Below are 18621 nucleotides of genomic sequence, written 5' to 3' on the forward strand. Positions count from 1 at the left end.
ATGATACTTACGGGCCCATCAGCCTCTGGGTGGATGATTCAGTCCTTCTGGAAACCCTGCTAAGGCACGATCCTATCTGTAAAGTCAAATATACAGCAGCAGATATGTAACAAACACAAAATCAGAAAATAGCAAAAACAGCCATAGGTGGAATACTAGATGAAGCAGAAGCCTTGTCACGTGTCACTGTGTGTCTGTTCTGAGTGCAATGTTGGGAGAAAATACAATGTTTATAAAAAGTATTCCACCATCACTGGAAGTTTTCCCCTCTTACTGCTTTGCAACAATAAATCATGGTTAATTTAAATTAACTTTTTGGACAAAAATTCACACTAAAAAAAAGAATTGTTTGCATCAATGTGAAAACAAATTTCTATATGGTAAATGATTTAAAATTTAAAACAAGTAACTGCACAAGTATTCACCCCATTCAAGTCAGTATTTAGTTGATGGACCTTTATAGCATTTAGCCTGTGTGGATAGGCCTCAAACAGCCTTGCACATCATCACACTGCAATTTTACTCCATTCTTCTTTGTAAAATTGTTCAAGCTCTGATTTAGGTTGTACAGGGATTGTAAGTTAGCTGCCCTTTATCAAGTCCAGCCACAAATGTTCAGCTGGATTGAGTTCTGACTTTCTGTGTACCTTTGGCTGTCTGCTTCAGGTCGTTTTCTCCCAAGTTGCAGTTCTCTTGCAGACTGCATCAGATAGGCTTCCCATATACTTTGCTGCATTGATTTTCTCCTACTTTTACAAGCCTTCATCCCCGCATCATGATGCTGCCACCACCATGCTTCACAGTTGACATGGTGCATTTATGATGTGCAGTATTTGATGTCCACCAAACGTAGTGTCGAGTTTGATTTTGAACTCATCAGACCAAAGAAACTCCCACATCCCTTCTTGGTGAACTATAGATTTATTATGATTTTGTTTTCAACAGTGTAACTCAATTCTTTGTCTCTCTCTGTTTAAGCTTTGACCCATTCGGACGATGCAACCATTGTTATATACAGTCTTTCCAAACTCAACTGCTAAAGCTTGTAACTCCATCAGAGGAGTCATAGGTATCTTGGCGGCCTTCCTCATTTGTCTCTTTCTTGCATAGTCACTCAGTTTTTGAGGATCCTGTTCTAGGCAGATGTACGCATGTGCCATATTTCTTCGATTTCTTAATGATGAATTTAACTGTACAAGGACTTCAGTAACTAGTAGTAAACTAGTACATTTTCTTGTATCCATCCCCCAATTTATGCTTTTTAATAACCTTTTCATAGTGTTGCTTGGAGTCTTTATAGTGTAATTACATCCAAGAGTACTGATTCACCTTCCAGATACAGATGTCTTTATGCTACAGTCAGATGATCTTCATTTCATTGTGTGACTTCTAGCACCAACTGGCTGCAGCTGTGTTGGCTTAGGTGAAACAGAGTGAAGACTTATGCAATTTTATACTTCATATCTTTAATTGATTCACATTACTTTATACATATTTTTAAAAAACTCTTTCTTTTTGACACGAATAAGTATTTTTTGTAAATTCTTGCCAAAAAAATCCAAACTAAATTGACCATGATTCAATGTTGAAAAGCAATAAAAATAGGAATGAATATTTTTTATAGAAACTTTACCGTGGTGGTTTCCAGGTCTTCTGACGCAGTATCGGAGCTGACAGGTTTGCTGGCTGTTACCAGGGAGACAGCAGGATGTGGTTTGCACACTGAGAAGCTTGAAGATAAATGAGGTTCTTGAAAAATATCAAAATCAACATGGTGATCAATTTTGTGACACACACCATCACTACAGGATTATTATGATAAGTTTAAAGTAGTATGTTACCTTTGAGCAGACATGTTGGCGGTCTGTGGATGTGGTCTTATATTATTAGCAGAGAAGGGGCGTATGTTCAACACAGACACCTTGACAGAGGAAAACATGAAGAGATCAGGTTGAAGCTGGGATTGGCAGACAGGTGCCTTTCAAACCTCCACCAGCAGGAGGCGCTGTGAGCTCTGATAAACTGCTTCACTTCCGGGATAATGACGCGATGAGATTGTAGCATCGGCGCCGAACGAAATCACATCCCAGGTAGGTTTAAAACCCTCATGTACATGTTTATGGAGATATTCAAGACAATTATCGACATATTATTAGTTATAGACCCGAATGTACACGGTGGAATTGCTGTTATCGTCGCCTCAACACCGGAAGTACCGGCAGTTTCTCAGCCGACCATCTGTCAAAACCCTGTTCAGAACAGATGTATTCACCTGACAGTCAACAAAACAGTATAAATATGACTGAATTATATGTCCCATGTTCTTCTGACATTAGCGCTGTCTAATAACTCATAAAATATCCTTTACATGATATTACCTCCAAAGCTAGCTCAGCTAATTGAGGCTTGTGTGTTCAGATGGCAAACCACTACAAAAGTATAGTACTCTATGTACGTTAACACTATTAGATCTCTGTTCCTCTCAATATGTTTGATGGTTTTTTCTGTGCTTTATTACTATTTGGTCAACTGTTAGAAACTTGTAGCACAGAAGCTCAAAACTGAGAAGAAACTACATTTTAACACACTTGTTTACGACAGGACTACTGTTGTAATAAGTAGGGTTATTTTGTTTTTGTAGTACAGCTTCTCATACGTGTTTCATAATAAAAGTATTTGTTTTTTTGTGTTACTATCACACAAAGCTATATGTAAATACAAAAAATATCACTAGTTGATTTCTGCAATATCATTATGTTTTGGTTAATGTGTGCTCAGAAACTTCAAGACAGCTTCCCTTTTTCTTTTCATATGTCAATCCACCTATAATCACAGACTTTTTGATAATGGGCGACAATCATTGTTCAATATCGCAGATTCTGAATCAGTGGCATGTTGGCAAATAACAGTGTAAATTTCAGACTGTTAAGTTTATTAACTGTTAAGATATTGTGGTTCAAACATAGCCTCAAATGTCTGAAAAAAACGTGTTGAAAGTGGGTCGGCAGAACTTTAACAAATGTTATTTCCAAAGTATTTCATATATCAAGCCAGAATTTCACACATACAATTTAGTAATCCATTGGTTATAATCCAAAAAGTTTCAAGCAAGACCCTGATTTCAGATAGAGTGACCCAGCTATGTGCTATGGCTGAACGGTTTGGAGAAATTATCCAATTGCGATCTTTCTCACAGGCATTGTGATTTGATTTGAAACATCATGATAAAAAATCAAGCTTCAGTTAAACATTCAAACTGTTGAAGGAGCACATGAGATGACATGGCAGCATAACTGCATGAGAATGGCATGAATGTGTAAAAAATGACACTTTTAAACTGAGGGCCAGACACTGCTTTGCATATATACTGATTTAAATATTTGCATGGTAAAACAATGTAAACACTATCAGCTGATTTGAGCAGTGGATTAAAGATGCCTACTCACAACCCAGTCTCTGTGTGTTTGTGGTTCAGGTTTGATGGGGCCAGATAGCGCCCCAGGTCCAGCTGTGCCCTGGCAGAAGGTGCTGTGGGAACGCCAGCCCTTCCCTGATAACTACGTGGATCAGCGGTTCCTGGAGGAATTACGGAGGAATGAGGGCATCCGGCAGTACCGTTACTGGACTGTAGTGAAAGAAGCTGGCTTTGTAGGACAGCAGCTGTCCTGTGTGGCCATTTTTATCACCCTCTGGCTCTACATGGAGCAGGTAAGCCTTTAAAAAAAAATCCATGGTCTTCACAATCCTAAGCGCTTCAGTAGAAAGCAACTGGACTCCTGAAGATGTTTCACCTCGCAACCTAGAGGCTTCTTCAGGTACAGGTGACTGGTAGGGGGTCCCAGGTATTATTCTCAGCCCAACTAACATGGCTCAAGTGTCACTAATGACCTGGGGCTAACATGACTCTTGGTGTTAAAGGTGGTGGTACCGCCTGGGGAGAGATGTGAGGACTGCATTTTAGGTATCAGATAAGCGGAGTCATAGACTTCTCTCCTGTTTAAAGATGGCTGTTGTAGTTTAAAATAAGGACGTTTTCCAGTGCAGGAACTTGCAGGCTGAGTTAGGATGGTCCAAACCTTTGTGCATGTTCTGAACACAAGAACCATCGTGGAAGAACTTCTTTCAGGACATTTTTGGGTATTAAAAAAGTACTTACTCCATGAAAGGTAAATCTTGTTCCTGATTGGTTAAACTCCAAAAAAACCCAGATGCTAATTGGTTAAACTTGCAGAAGAAAACAGCTTTTACTGCCACCTTGATGCCCTCATGCAGTAGTAGCCTTCTCCTCTCTGATGATGTAATTTTCATTGTAAAATTCACCATACAGACAATAAAACCTAACAAATCCCTGATTGTTCTATATCATACATGTTCATGGAACTGGATATCCAGTGACTAATATTTGTCACTGTTTTTGTGCAGTCTGATTCTACACCATGATGGAAACAGAAAGGCTAAAACGGCTAGCTAAAGGGCTGGTCCTGTATTCGTATGTGCCGCCTCACGCCTGGCCTGAGTTCATTCAGTCAGTGGAAAACCGTGGATAGATGGATTCTTTAATTCTTCTCTTTAATCTATCTCTATGTATCTTACTCTGTCCAGATTGTCCTCACTGCTGTCCTCATGGTCTTCATATTGCACCTTTACTGAATGCAATGGCTGATTAATCAACACCTGTGCTTTCTCTGCAGGGTCTGCTGTCCCCTGTGACGCTGCTGTGGACCAGCCTTGTCTGCTCCCTGCTGGGTTATGGACTGCATCAGCTCTTGTCTTCTAATGTTGAATCATGCAGCGAGCCCAGGACCCATCTGGCTGATTTACAGAGTGCTGCTATTTTCTTGTCCTTCACGTTTGGCTTCTCGCCAGTTCTTAAGACGCTAACAGAGTCTGTGAGTACGGACACAGTGTACGCCATGTCTGCTGTGATGCTGCTGGCCCACTTGGTGTCGTTTCCTTACGCTCAGCCCTCACCTCCTGGCATCCTCTCCCTGAATGCTGCCCTGTTTGCCTCAGTGTGTTTAGCCTCGAGGTTACCTGGAGCCCTGCACACCTTCGCCATGCTCAGCTGTGCCATGCTGGTGTTTGCCCTGTGGCCCTGCCTGCTGCAGAGGTTGAGGGAGAACGCTCCCAGCCAGTTTACAGGGGTGTGTGTGGGAGTGTGTGTCGGAGGGGTAGGAGGTTTGGGGTCGCAGTCGCCAGGGGGAGCCGTGCTCTTAGCGCTGGCTTTAGGGAGCGTTACACTGCTCTGTCCATTGCTGCTCGTTTGGCTGCAGAGGCACAAAGACAACATCCAGGGACCCTGGGATGAGGCTGAGATTCACGAGGACCTCAGCCACTTCCTTCGCTAATCGACAGAGCCAGGACAAACACAGGCTGCTCCTGACAAACTGACATTTAAGGTGTGAACCAATGGAGAATTTTTATAAGGATTAATGTACTGTCAGACCAGTTTTGTTGGTGCTGTACATCTAAACTGACAACTCTTTCATTGCTGGTCCATGTCTGTGTGGACAGCCATAGCAACACTGACATTCTCCAGCTGAGAACATGACGTTTTTAATGTTAAAGCTGCTACTGTACTGTAACCGTCAACCTCAAAGTGTGTATGGATGATATCAACTCGTGCAAAGCTGACTAACATCACAGGACACACTATGATGCTATGCACCAATCTAATATCAGTGATGTTTGAATAATCGGTGGGAAATGTGCCATGTTTTAGGGGTTGTTTGTGTTGTATCTCAATACAAGGGCTCAAGACAATTAAAAATTAATAGGATTTTAAGATTTCAAGAGGTATTTTATTAAGGAGATACAGTGTTTCCTCATTGTTATTCAATGAAATACCACAGGAAGCTAATTTGTACCTCCACTGTACTGCAAAAAGCTTACTGTAATCATATTGGAACTAAGGCCTCATTTTTTACTGTCAGATGTACTCATTGGTCATCTTATCTGTTTAAAATTTGGGTCACAAAATGTTACTTTTTTGAGTTTTGAAGACATTGGTTTTGTATAAAAATCTGTATTGAGGGCTAATTTCTTCAACAGTTAATTAGAATAACAAATCCAACTGCTATGCTTTAAAGTTCTTCTCCAGTCATTAGTTTAACCCTTAGAAAAGTCCTTTTTGTGTGTAAAACTGCCCTGCGCTACACAAGAGCAACTCGTGATGTTAGAGTATTTCATACTCGAACCAGAAACCAAGACTGTCTCTTATACCCATACTATGTCGTAAAATTTGCCCTGTAATCCAAATCACATACTTTTTCCTTTTTCTGTGTGTTCTACAGCTGTCCTTATGCAGTGAATATACAATTGGGAGATGGGAATTTGCCATTGTATTGTGCCGTTAAGCTTTGACTGTGTGGCTCTTCTGTCGCAGTCTGCAGTGTGAAATCGCTAGTTTGTGTGGCTCAAGGTTGTAACTCGAACAAGACACTGTAACATACGTGACGTGTCTTATAGTGAGCAGAGGACTGTGGCTTGCATACTGCAAAATGAGACTAAATATAGTTGGATTTTGTGGTATTTTTGGCATATTGCATGTTTTTTCTGGCATACTATAGTATGCTAGTACACAACCATAATTTATCCCAATACATAGTATGTCAAATACAGTCTGTCAAAAATATCCTTCTTCATCCCGTCTTATTTTACAGCATTTAGACAAATAATGATACGAAAATTCCCTCCTTACAAACTGAAAAGATTGTGTTTTTTTTAGGCTCATGATATATGAAACCATGGTACACTGCAGCTTCAATGTGAAAATGCTGTGAATTTTGCTCATGTTGTGTCCTCTAGCATATTAAAAAAACACTACATGAACACGTTAACAAGATAAAAACTAGATTTTCACCAGAGGGGGTCTTTAACATAGCAGTATTAGAGTGCTAATCACCTGCTATACAGAGCAGAAAGCTGCTGGACTGGGAGTCAAACTGTCAGCCATGATGCCTTCAGTCCAAACAACAATCACATGGTCAAACACCAGTTGTAATTTACAAACCTTGCTAAAAAAAAGTTTGCTTCCCTGTCAGAATGTTAAAATACTATTAATTTAACCTAAATACCTTGACTAAACTTCATGGCACTGACCTTCCTTTGTGTTCAGCATTTGCTGTTCATGAAACTGGAATTACTGTTTATTTTTAATTTTTGTGTCAATATATTAAAATGAACTACATATCTACACGTGGGCTTTTCTTCATTCTTGCTTTCAGTGCTACATGAGAAGCCCAGTGTGGTTAAAAGTGGATTTAAAGTGCTGCTGGTGTTTGTGGGGCCTCAGTGAGAGCAGCGGTCGCTAGGTGGCGTCGTACCTTCATCTCCTCTCTCCTCGGCCTGCTCCGGAATATGGCGGCGGCTTTTGCAGCAGGTTTTGAGCGCTTTGGTGGCGCCATAGTCCGACCAGGAACAGCAGACATGGCCTCACTTCAACACAACCGTCCAAGCAGGCGAGCCGAGCGGCCTGACCGGGCCTCAGAGAACCGCTGCAGGGCGTCCTGGTAACAGTCAGCGCGTCACAGTGAGACGGAAAATATTCTGTTTACTTTCAGCCGCGAAGTAAACTATTACTGGTTAAAAAACAATCAAACAAAAAAAAAAATTGTACCAGATGCTTCATTTCATTGTCGGGGACCTTAATGAGACAAAATACCCCAAGTACCACGTGATATAAATTCATTTAAGAAATATCCATATCCATCCTTAACCTGATCTGCTGGATTATAGTGAACATAAATCATTTTAGTTGATCACTCAACTAAAATTATTTTCTATACATTATTCTGGTGAAAAATGAGAAAAAGTCAAAAATAACTTATCTAAAAATACAGATAAAACGTTTTTGTTGAGTGACCAACTAAAATGATTTCACTAGAATGTAGCAGATAATGTTTATGATAATTCTGCTACATTCTGAAGTGAAATGAGTGAAATCATTTTTTTTAATAGAATAGCATTTTTTTCTAAAACTTAAAGATAAAATCTGATAATTATTGTAAACATTATCTGCTACATTCTACTGAACATAATTTTAGTTGGTCACTCAACAAAAATATTTTTGTATGTACTTTTGAAGAAAGTGCATATAAAACAGAAGACATCAAATAATAAATATATTTTAAAAACCCAGACAATTATCATAAACATCTGTTAGATTCTAGAGAACAAAACATTTTAGTTTGTCACCCAACAAAAACATTTTTGTATACACACTTCTAATTGAAGAGGAGAAAATATTTAATATTTACAAATAACATCTAGCAATCATAAAGATGATTTGCTAGATTTTAGAGAACATGATTCATTTTAGTTGGTCACTCACCAAAAAAAGTCTATACATTATTCTAACTGAAAAGGAGAAAACAGCATTTTTTTTCATTTAACAGCATATTTTCTTTACTAAAAAATAAAGATAAAATCTGGTAATTATTCTAAATATTATCTGCTACATTCTACTGAACAGAAATTATTTAAGCTGATCACTCAACAAAAATATTTTTGTATGCACTCCTCTAATTGAAGACACACCAAATAATTAAAAAAAAAGAAGATGATTATCATAAATGTGCTAGATTCTAGTGAATATGATGAATTTTAGCTGGTCACTCAACAAAAATATGTTCTATACATTATTCTAATTGAAAAAGAGAGAACGGCAACTAATAATTTATATAAAAATAAAGATAAAATCTGATAATTATAAACATCTGCTACATTCTACTCAACAAAAATAATTTTGTTTATATTATTCTAACTGAAGAAAACATCATATAATAATTTTAAAAGATTACATTTTAGAATTACCATAAACATTATCTGCTAGATTCTAGTGAACATAAATCATTTTAGTTGGTCACCCAATAAAATACTTAGTATACATTTTTGTAATTCAAGAAGAGAATACAAAGACAAAACATTTTTAAAATGTATCTTATGCATGATCTGCTAGATTCTAATGAACATAATTAGGCTTAGTTGCATAACTTATTTTTTCAATATGCAGTTTTTTTCCTGCCACAAATTCAAAATTTTGCAGAAAAGCTAAAAAGTAAAAGCAGTAATAGTGATTAATTTAACTAATACTGAGAATAATGTTTCTTATCAAGCCTTGAAATAGTAAGAAATCAGGATACATGTTCAAAAATAAAATACCAGTTTATTCACAAATTGTAAAAACAGTGCATTTGTATTCTCTTTTAGCAGAATAATTTGGTATTTTTTTATATATACACAAAGTTCAGGCACTTGAGAGAAGGCAGCAGACAGTTGCGCACATTCCAGCATTTATAGCCAATGTATTATGTACAAACCAGACTCAGGACGGAGTGAATTTTGCAGACTGCAGCTCCCAGAGGAGACGGGGAGAAGCCCAGCGTAGTGCTTCAGCTGGATTACACATCAGGCAGGTTGTGGGATTTCTCTGGGTAGCAGTCAGCTGCAGCTGGAAGAAGTACAGGGGCAGATGGGTAATGGAGTCCTGAGCAGAAAAGACTTATTTGACTTTCGGGATTGCTGGAGGATGCCTCCTAGAGAGAAGATCAGATCAAAGATATTATATTAACATTAATAAAATGTCCATATAAATCCCTCATCGTAGGTCTATTCTGGATTTTAATATCAGCCAGGACTCAGACTGAAGCTTGAGTTTCAGCCGTCCAGCTTTCTATACCCATTTTTCCAACATGATGAAAAATAATTAAACAAATCCAAATATATAAAATGCAAGTCTCTCTTATCTATAAAGCTGAAGTGACACTGCAGGGAAGAGTTCTGAAACATAGCACAGGATAAACAGATTAGGATGTTCTCATAAACGAAAGCATTACATGGGTAAATAGAGAATTAAATGAGTTGGGCAGAGTTTAAAAGAAGAAGAAGAGCGAGAGAAAATATGAATTAGGGTGATGGAAAATAGTTATTACTACAGGACACACATGATGCCATGAGTCAGGGTTCACAGTTGTTCCTAGTACAATTTCTTCTGTCTTTTATTTGCCAATAATGCCACACATTTTGTTACACAAGTCATGGCCAGTGTCCAGCATCAGCAGATTTTTCACTGAGGAGAATAAATATAAAAACAAGAAGTAGACATATAAAAGTAGCCTCCTATCATCATGCACTGTATATCTATAGGGGAAGCAGCAAGGCATAAGGTTGGATGGAAAGACTCAGGAAAGAGACTATGCGGGAAAGAACCTAAAGAACCATTGGAGAGCACAGAGGAAATGGGGCAGAGAGAAAAAGGAGAGACAGGCCAAAAGCAGGGGAGGAACCAGTGAAAGAGGAGACGTGAAGAAAAAAAAGTACAAGAAAAAGAGGTACGGGGAAAAGGAAAAATAACGGTTATTGCATGAGGGAAACTGAGGAAGGCAATAAAACAAATGCATGGTAGAGGAAAAGGGGTATGTGGGACAGAGAGAAAGATGAAAACTTGACAAAGTGCTCAGCCTGTTGTCTCTGGCTCCAGTAGAAAGCTGCACTGAGAGAAGTCTTGTCTACTGAGGCTGATGGGAAGGAGAATATGAGAAACACATTTTCCAGCAGACCCCCACCCAGCTCAAATAACAGCTTTCCCTAACCCTGCACCGCTGTAGAGGAGCGTTTGATTGTGTACTTGTGAGCGCACAGATGCCAGGCCTGGCGAGACCTGGAGGGCATCGTGAAACAACAGGTCGGGTTTTAATTGCTGTGGTTTCAGAATCACCTTGGCACACTGGTTGGGGCTCGGCTGTGTTGAACAGCGAGCCGCTGAAAGCCGGCGGTGGAAGCATTGTGTCCAGTGTGAGGCACCCTAGGAGCAGGTGGAGCATGGCCACGAATCACTGGCCTGCCTGAGTGTTTAGGAGGATTTAGGCTGGGTAGAGAAGAGAAGCTTAAGTGGCGACCCCAAGATGTACATGTATGTTTACTGCATGCATCTGTGTGCGAATCACTGTGTGTACCTGGAGGGTTGTATCCACGAGGAGTCTACAGGTGGAGGCAGAGGAGTGGTGCAGGTAGAAGTAGAGATCTCACCAATGACAGCGAGCGCCTCCTTCAGGGCTGCATGTTTGCTGAGAACTTCCACCCGGTGCTGCTGCTGCTCTGGTGACTCATCCATCAGCACTGAGCATTCTCCCAGAGCGTAGAGCTGAGCCAGGAGCTCGGAGCTAATGAACTCCTTCACCTACAGCGAGGGATTACAAACTGCTGTGACAACTTAAACTGCAGACTTTGTAAAGTGATATTTTTCTCTGATTTGGACTCTTATGAATCTAAATTCTTAAAGGAGTGGTGAAAAGCGGTTTGTTTTTTTATTATTATTATTAAGGTTTCTCTTTTTTCCTGTCATGTAAATATGATCCAATTGTGAACACATGCGTTAGACAAAAGAATACAGATTGTACTTAAAAGTTATGACAAAGATTATTGCCAAACAGAAAGAAAAAGAGAGAAAGAGCAGGTTTTGCTGGATCACAATGAAGCGTTTAGCTGGTATAGCAATTTAACCCTCTGAATTCCAAAACCTGTCAACGGGTTTAGGCGGCATGTTATCCTTTATTCTTTAAAAATGTCAAGATGATAACTTTTTATCAGAGCTAGAAACTGAAAAAAATTCCAACTTTTCAACAGTTCCTGGACTACTCATCTGTGGGTGCCGTTCTGTCAGAAAACATACTCATCTAAGCTAGAAATTGTGAAATCTCATCAAAAACCCTTTATGTCTCATCTACAATTTCAGCAAAAATAAATTGTTTGCATGAGTCAGATTTTGTAAAAAACCAAACATTCTGCCCTCGTCAGTGAAAAACGACTCAACTGTGGCCAATATATCATGTGACAAAAATTCAGGGACTTTCTCAACTGGGCTGAACTGCAGGCTGTGTTTACATAAAGCACAGAGGAGACAAGCATGGAAACAAATAAAAATGTAAGAAGTAAAAGATCTACAGTAAGTAGAGTCCCCCTTTGTTCCCAGTATTGCTAACACATGAGGGCACTTGGAGAAATGTTGCAAATGTTGATGCCATTCCAATTTTTCTAAAATAAATGACGAAAGAAATTCTACCTTTTTTCTTAAATTTATGGTATTTAACTTTGTCATACTGCACAAAACACATTTTTGAATTCTCCCTAATTCTTCCCATGGCTGTGCTGTTTTTATTGAGATGTAGGACTCTGAATTGCAGTGAAAAACCAGCCCACAGTGAGCAAAAAAAAAAAAAAAAAAAAAAAAAGGGCACCCAGAAAGTGCACGGGAGTTCAGAGGATTAACGAAAAGAGGAAAAAAAGGGAAAATGACTTAACAGTTAACTGTGTGGTCTGGACTGCTTACACTGTTGATCATGAGGTGCATTATGGTCTTTGGCATTAAGTCCCTGATGGTCTTATAGATGATGCTCATGTAGGAGTCAACCAGATTACGAATGGTCTCCACTTGACGCTCCAGTTGGGGGTCTGTGAAGTTTTCAGGAGTTCCATTTCCCTGACCATCAACCTGAGTGACAGACAGACAAGTTGGGATATATGTACAGCAGGTAGTCCTTGCATTTTTAACCAGTAATGTAGAGAATTGTGTAATGTGCTACAGGGACTACTGAGATAACATGCAGCTGGTAATTTCATGCCAATACAGATTCATGAAGTAATAAGGATCCATCTTATGTGTATTGCCATATCTTGACATGTATCCTATTCTGGTGACAAGAAGAAACACATTCGAAAGCATAAGAACAAGGAGAGCAGAACAGAGGGAACACAAAAGAGGGAGGTGAGGAGGAGTGGGCAGAAGAAAGAAAAGGGGGAGCGGGTGAGGGACGAGGAACTGCTGATTAGAAACAGACTAGAACACACACACATACACGCATATTGTAGTGACATCATGGACCAAGAATGCTGCGCTAAAGAACCAACGACAGAGCGGGATGAAGGGGTGGGGGACTTGCTTTTTCGCTTTAGCAGGGGGGGAGAAAAGGGGGAACATGGAGAGAGAGGGGTAAGGGGTAACGGCGAGGCTTTAAGGGTTAGCGAAGAGAATGAGAGCACAAAGGTGAGGGGCAGACAGGTGCAGCTCCCCACAGCTAAGGTCAGGGTTGGGTTTAATTAGGTTGAATTGGGGGTCAGAGTACTAACAGCGACTCTCTCAGGGTACACTCCGGCCCGCAGCAGAGAGGCCTTCCAGCTGTCCAGCTCCTCCTGAGAGTTACAGGCTAACTCCAGGCATTTGTAGTCCTTGTACACGTTCCTGCAATGCATTAAATTCCTGTCAGATGTCTCCAGAATATATACAGTAATAACACCCAAAACTCAAGGGTGCTTTCCACAATACGGAGTAATATACACATAAACTCACATACCTTAACAAACACACCAAGATGTGGGGAGATTGGCCCAGTGCTTACTTTACTGTCATGAAAACATACCAGAGTCATGCAGATGTCTCTGGTAGATTGTTCACTCTGGTGCTGCAGAGAAACGGCAGCACAATGCTTACTGATCGGCCACAGCATTAAAACCACCTTCCTATATTGTGTAGATCCTCCTGCTAAAACAGCAGATCCTTTGGGTCCTGTCGGTTTTGGGGATGGGCCTCCATGGATCAGGTTTGCTCCTGTGCACCTCAAGGATATTTGATCAGATTGGGATTTGGGGAGTTTTGGAGGCCCGGTGAAAGCCTTGAGCTCTTTGCTGTGTTCCTGAACAGTTTTTGTGGTGTTGAAAGGTGGATTATCTTGCCACATGAGATGATCAATGTTACTCCTCTCACCTGTCAGTTTTAGTGCTGATTAGTGAATATGACAATTATCCACAAATGTTCTTGTGAACTGTATATAAGTGAAATAAGCAGAGTTTTAGTTATGACCCCAATTATCCATTATCGGGTGGGTTGCAGTGTATTTAAAAGACAAAATCTGGGCTAAAAATGAGTGATTTCTGCATTTGTGTACAAATTTCTTAATATAACTTCTTTCCTCAAGTGTGAAGTGCTAATGGGCCCAGTACAGTTTCACTTGTAACATACAAAATAAAAACAGCTATTTGTTTCTACACAAAAAGCATAATTTCTTGTTTGCATTAAAAATAAGTGTGATTGTTATTATTTTCTCTTTTACAGTGCAAATGTCGTAATTTTACTAATGATTTGTCAGAGCTACTACATTTATTTTAATTTAATAAGTATTATAGAGTGACGTGTATTGTGAATGTTTCGTCTATTAGGAGCTTTTTAAATTCATTCAGGGGAATAACTAAAACTCAGATCATGTCTCTGACAAAATTAATTACATGGTATGGTACAGTTGTGACAGCCTGAGCTAATGTACTGTACACAGACTTGTTTAAGTGGTTCACTGGCTGACCTGTGTCCCATTCCCACTTCTTGCATAAATGACTGATACACGGGTAGCAAAGGCCATTAGGTTTTATGTAAACCCATGTTGGTCAGCCCCATGTAGGGAACCACAGAATGACAAATATTTAGCAAGTTAGGCCAAACTCGCCAGAATCACACTTAATATTGTGCAAAATCAAACAGAATACAGAGAGAAGGATTCACAGACAAATGTTAAAGACATAACGACAAACAAAAGCACTTGCAGCAAGCAGATTCACATGTACACATAGAAAATAAAACAGTTGAATTTATTTCTCCCCAAATTCACTGCATGACATGATGCACCTCACACCAGCTATTATCACCGTCATGTATTTTCTCACTGTTCATTCCCAAGCTCCTCTTTCCTTCTCTCTTCCCCCCCACGTCCCTCTAACCATCTCTATGCCTTGGCTGTGGAGGCTGAACACAAAAGTTAAGAAACAAGCAAAGGATCTGGAGAAGGCTGTGGCCCATCTGTTAAACATTTTTCTTTAATCACTCAGTTGTTTCTTTCCTCCTTTTGTTGTTCCCTTCTCACATTCAGAACACATAGCAATTAACCTCAAGTATGTGAAACCTTTGCGTGTATGAGAGACAACAGAAACGGAGACAGAAATCAGACTGACTGCAGCAACTGAGAGCTATACTGAAAGATCAAGAAATGGGCTTTCAGTTTGTGTGCTTATGACTGGGCTAGGATGGGTGAGGCTAATAAGTCAGGGCGTGGTGCCTAACAAGCAGGGAGCCAGGCCAACCATGACAATACTAAAGTGCTATTACACTAAGCTCAGGACACTAGTGTTCTAAAACACACATTAAAATTGTTCTCTAAGCTGATACATCAACATTCACTGCGCTCTCGTCAGCTCATGGCCAGTGTGAGTTTTTTCACTCCTCTTGAGGAATTTCTGCAGAGCCCTGACTGCTTTAGATTTGAAGAGTTTCCTGAGGTTTTTGATTACTGTCAGACAGAGACAAAGCCACTGCAATGTCTGCCCACCAACACACACACACTAACACAGAAACAGAGAGAGTGAGGGCGCAGGAAAAGAGGGAGGGTTGGAGGGGGGGGCGCCACAGGACAGACTTTGACACATTCCTGGCCGATGGCTCTGATACTCTCTCTCCCGCTTTCTTTCTCCTCTCAACCCTTCCAATTCTTCTCTCTCCCTCCTTTTTGTGGTGAGTCGAGCAATTCTTTCCAAACAAGAGCAGCCTCATCTCTGATCCAAGCTCTCTGGCTTTGATTAGCTGCTTAATGAGCCTGCCGTCGGTATGCTGCGGTCTATACGCACACTCTTTGCAGGGGCACATACACACGTGTACAAATGCACACATGCACTTACGAATCCAGTTTGTGTGTCCGAATGCAGCATAGCACAGAATTATAAACAAAGCCCACATGCTCTGGTACAATCAGCCAGGCTTTGGGTCAGCTCCATCTCCTAAACACTCTCTCTCTCTCTCCTTTCTCTCATGCTCTCCCTTTGTCTCTCTGTCTTTCTCAATCTGTTTCACACACATAAACCCAGCAAACTCAATCTCAGCCTGGCCCTCAACAGCCTGGAATATACTCAGAGACAAAAAAACTACACCCACTCCAGTACCCACTGGATATCCTTGCAGTTCAGGTGGCAAAGTTGAATGGAAGAGGTCAGAGGAAGGGCAAAACACCACACTGACACCCTCTGCCTTTCCTCCTCTGACATGTCCTCCCTTGTAAAAGATCACCAGAATTTCAGCAAACAGGTGACAAGAACAGAACTCCCTTTTCTGACTCACACACTCACTCAAACAGGAGCATGTTAAAAAAAACACATGCCTTGAGTCACACACACAAACCTTAACTCTGTGTTGAAGATAGCAAAAACAAATTTGCTGGACATGAAGCCCTTCTCAACATCTCTGAGCTTCAAGTTGTCCAGAGGAAGCATGTACTTCTTCTCCTTCTCCTGGAAAAGACAGAATATAGAAAGATAACATTTGACAGAGGCATGCAGAGTAAAATATGACATCACAGAGAGGTAACACAAGTGTCGATAGCAAAAAACAACAGAGACTGGGGCTAGTTCACTTGGGGGCTTTAGCTAAAATAGTTGTGTCTGGTGGTTAATATTTTTCAGCCTGCGCCTGGAGAAGAAAGAGGGGCCAAGAAACTTGAACTGTAATGGGAAAAATGTCAGAAGGCGAAGTGAACAGGAGATGTGGAACAGTGTGCTAGCAGAGCATCCGAGTTCATATAGGATGATGTGTCTGACTGTCAGACTGACTCACATTAACAACCCACTAACTAGTGAAGGAGAGACAGTGGAGGAGGGAGAGCGAAGGGCAAAGAGATGCCATAAGTCTATAGTCTGTCATCACCATGGGGACTTATGAATGACAGAGAACAGTTGGAGTAGAGCAGCCAATGTGAGGAGAACCAGACAGAATGGAGGCAGGGTACAGAGAAGCAGGGAGGGAGGGAATGAGAGAAGGGATACAAAAAAAAGGAGGGAGAGAAGGCCGGGCCCACATGTGAAAGTCATTACTCAGACTCAAGCTCTAACACAACATTTCTCCTAAAAGTGAAGCCCTTCCCCCTCATTTCTCTTCCCCAGCCTGCTCCCTCTGTCTAACCTTTGAGAAGGGGCCTTCCAGAAAGGCTGGCTGTAGGAGCCATGGATGTGGTAAAAAGAAAGAGGAAGATGAAAGAGAAAGGTGACCTCCAGAGGATGCCCTCAAAATCCTAGATGTTGTCTGTGTGGGAGTGTGTGTGTAGATGCACACATGCACGCCTGAGTGTGAGCACGTGCACACATGTGGCAGGAGATATGACTATCCTGGTAGTACATTTTGGTCTTCCCTCGCTCAGTGCTCCCCTGAACCCTACGACTCTCTTCCTTCGCTCCCCTTTCCTTTTTTCCAAAGGGGCCCACTTCCTGTAACAGAGGCTGAAAAAAAATGACAGAACGCGATTGGCGCTCATACAGCAACATCTGGGATCGCTTTAGACGGAGGGGGAGGAGACTGGAGTGAGTATAGGGTGCTCTGATGGGGTAGAAATAGAAAGTAGAGATGAGAAAGAGAGGAAGAGGAGGGATAGAGATAGACAGAGGGATAGAGGGAGGTGAATCTTGCAAAAAAGTAGACGAGGAAATGTTGAGGAACACCAAGAGCAGAGGAGAGCGTGCAGAAGAAGTGGGGAGAAACTGCAGACCAGTCCAAAGTTGATTCCCCATGGGTCCCATCAACCCATATATGGCTGCTAAGTTCCTCCCTAACTCTCTCTCCTTCTCTCACTCCCCTTATTTCCTTATGCCTTCCCTGAGTGAACAGGCAGATCCCTAGCTGAATGACTGAATGTGCCACGTCAAGACTGGATACTACGCCGGGACACAGCCCTGCGGACGGCCGACTCGAGAAACGCCAACATCTCTGACGGAGGGACACCCATAGGAATGGATGTCTGATGTGTGTGTAGACCTCTTGCCCTACGACCCAGCGTTGAGACCGGATAAAAAAGAAGAGAATAACAGCGGAAACCTTTTGCCAACTCCCCTCCGCCTCAGGCAACACTGCTAGCAAACAGCCAGAGATGGGAAAGGCGAGGCCCAAGTGAAAGTGAGAAAGGGTCCTGCTCCGTCATCCCAGTGTTCAGACTACCTGTTCAGGATCTTACTGGTGTACAGTAGTCTGCACATTGGTTAGACTGTGCAAGGAAGTGCCTCAGCAGCCTACGCTAACAACATCTACATATGCACAAGACTCAGGATGACATGAAAACCTGCACGTAATGCAACTAATATGGTGTCTAATGTTCGCTGATGTTTCTTGCTTGCAGATGTGCAATTGCCTTTAAACCTGTACACTCTATCAACAGCTTTCATTTCTTTAAACACCGTGATCAACTCTATACCAAGTCACGTAGTATTTAATCCATTTTGGTGCATTTGTCAGCTTTGTTTAGAGCAAGTGAAGCATATATTAAGGCAGAGGTTTACACTCAAGCAAGAGAAGTCAGAAAACTGCTAACTGCTGTTTAATCCTTTTTCAAGCTACAAACTCAGAATTAGCTAATCAGTTAAGCTTTTATTACACACATGCATTGCAGAGAAGCTCTAAACTAACTGTTTTTCTTACAGAATGCCTCATCCTTTGGGTATTTTGAGTTTCTGCATGTGCATCCGTGAAGCAATATGTTAACTTGTGTTCGCAGACATTGTGGCACTGCTTTGTATACGCATGTGTGTATGTGTGTGTGTATGTCATAT

At 41.0% G+C, this 18621-nt stretch overlaps 2 protein-coding genes across 9 annotated transcripts in view; one reads left to right on the forward strand and one right to left on the reverse strand.

Annotated features, from left to right (window-relative positions):
* Positions 1-18621, reverse strand: part of dnm3a (dynamin 3a) — a 37681-nt gene that overhangs the window by 6448 nt on the left and 12612 nt on the right. For 3 of the 8 annotated variants that reach the window (XM_023283833.3, XM_035954464.2, XM_023283835.2), the window contains 6 exons: positions 16211-16320; positions 13126-13237; positions 12329-12490; positions 10956-11179; positions 10718-10867; positions 9147-9536 (listed from right to left, as the gene is read on the reverse strand). In XM_023283833.3, the coding sequence (XP_023139601.2) occupies positions 9503-9536; positions 10718-10867; positions 10956-11179; positions 12329-12490; positions 13126-13237; positions 16211-16320 (792 nt within the window). In that variant the 3' untranslated portion in view covers positions 9147-9502. Of the gene's footprint in view, positions 1-11; positions 77-1633; positions 1750-1841; positions 1922-7325; positions 7509-9146; positions 9537-10717; positions 10868-10955; positions 11180-12328; positions 12491-13125; positions 13238-16210; positions 16321-18621 lie in introns of those variants that run through there. The other 5 variants (XR_004848475.2, XR_008603090.1, XM_023283832.3 and 2 more) reach the window with 5 other exon arrangements.
* Positions 2002-7197, forward strand: pigc (phosphatidylinositol glycan anchor biosynthesis, class C). The gene is made up of 3 exons (XM_023283839.3): positions 2002-2090; positions 3476-3708; positions 4692-7197. Exons 2-3 carry the CDS (start codon positions 3481-3483, stop codon positions 5346-5348), a joined length of 885 nt encoding a protein of 294 aa, XP_023139607.2. The 5' UTR covers positions 2002-2090; positions 3476-3480; the 3' UTR covers positions 5349-7197.

This window comes from Amphiprion ocellaris, chromosome 2 (genome assembly GCF_022539595.1).
Source record: "Amphiprion ocellaris isolate individual 3 ecotype Okinawa chromosome 2, ASM2253959v1, whole genome shotgun sequence".
Lineage (NCBI taxonomy): Eukaryota > Metazoa > Chordata > Actinopteri > Pomacentridae > Amphiprion > Amphiprion ocellaris.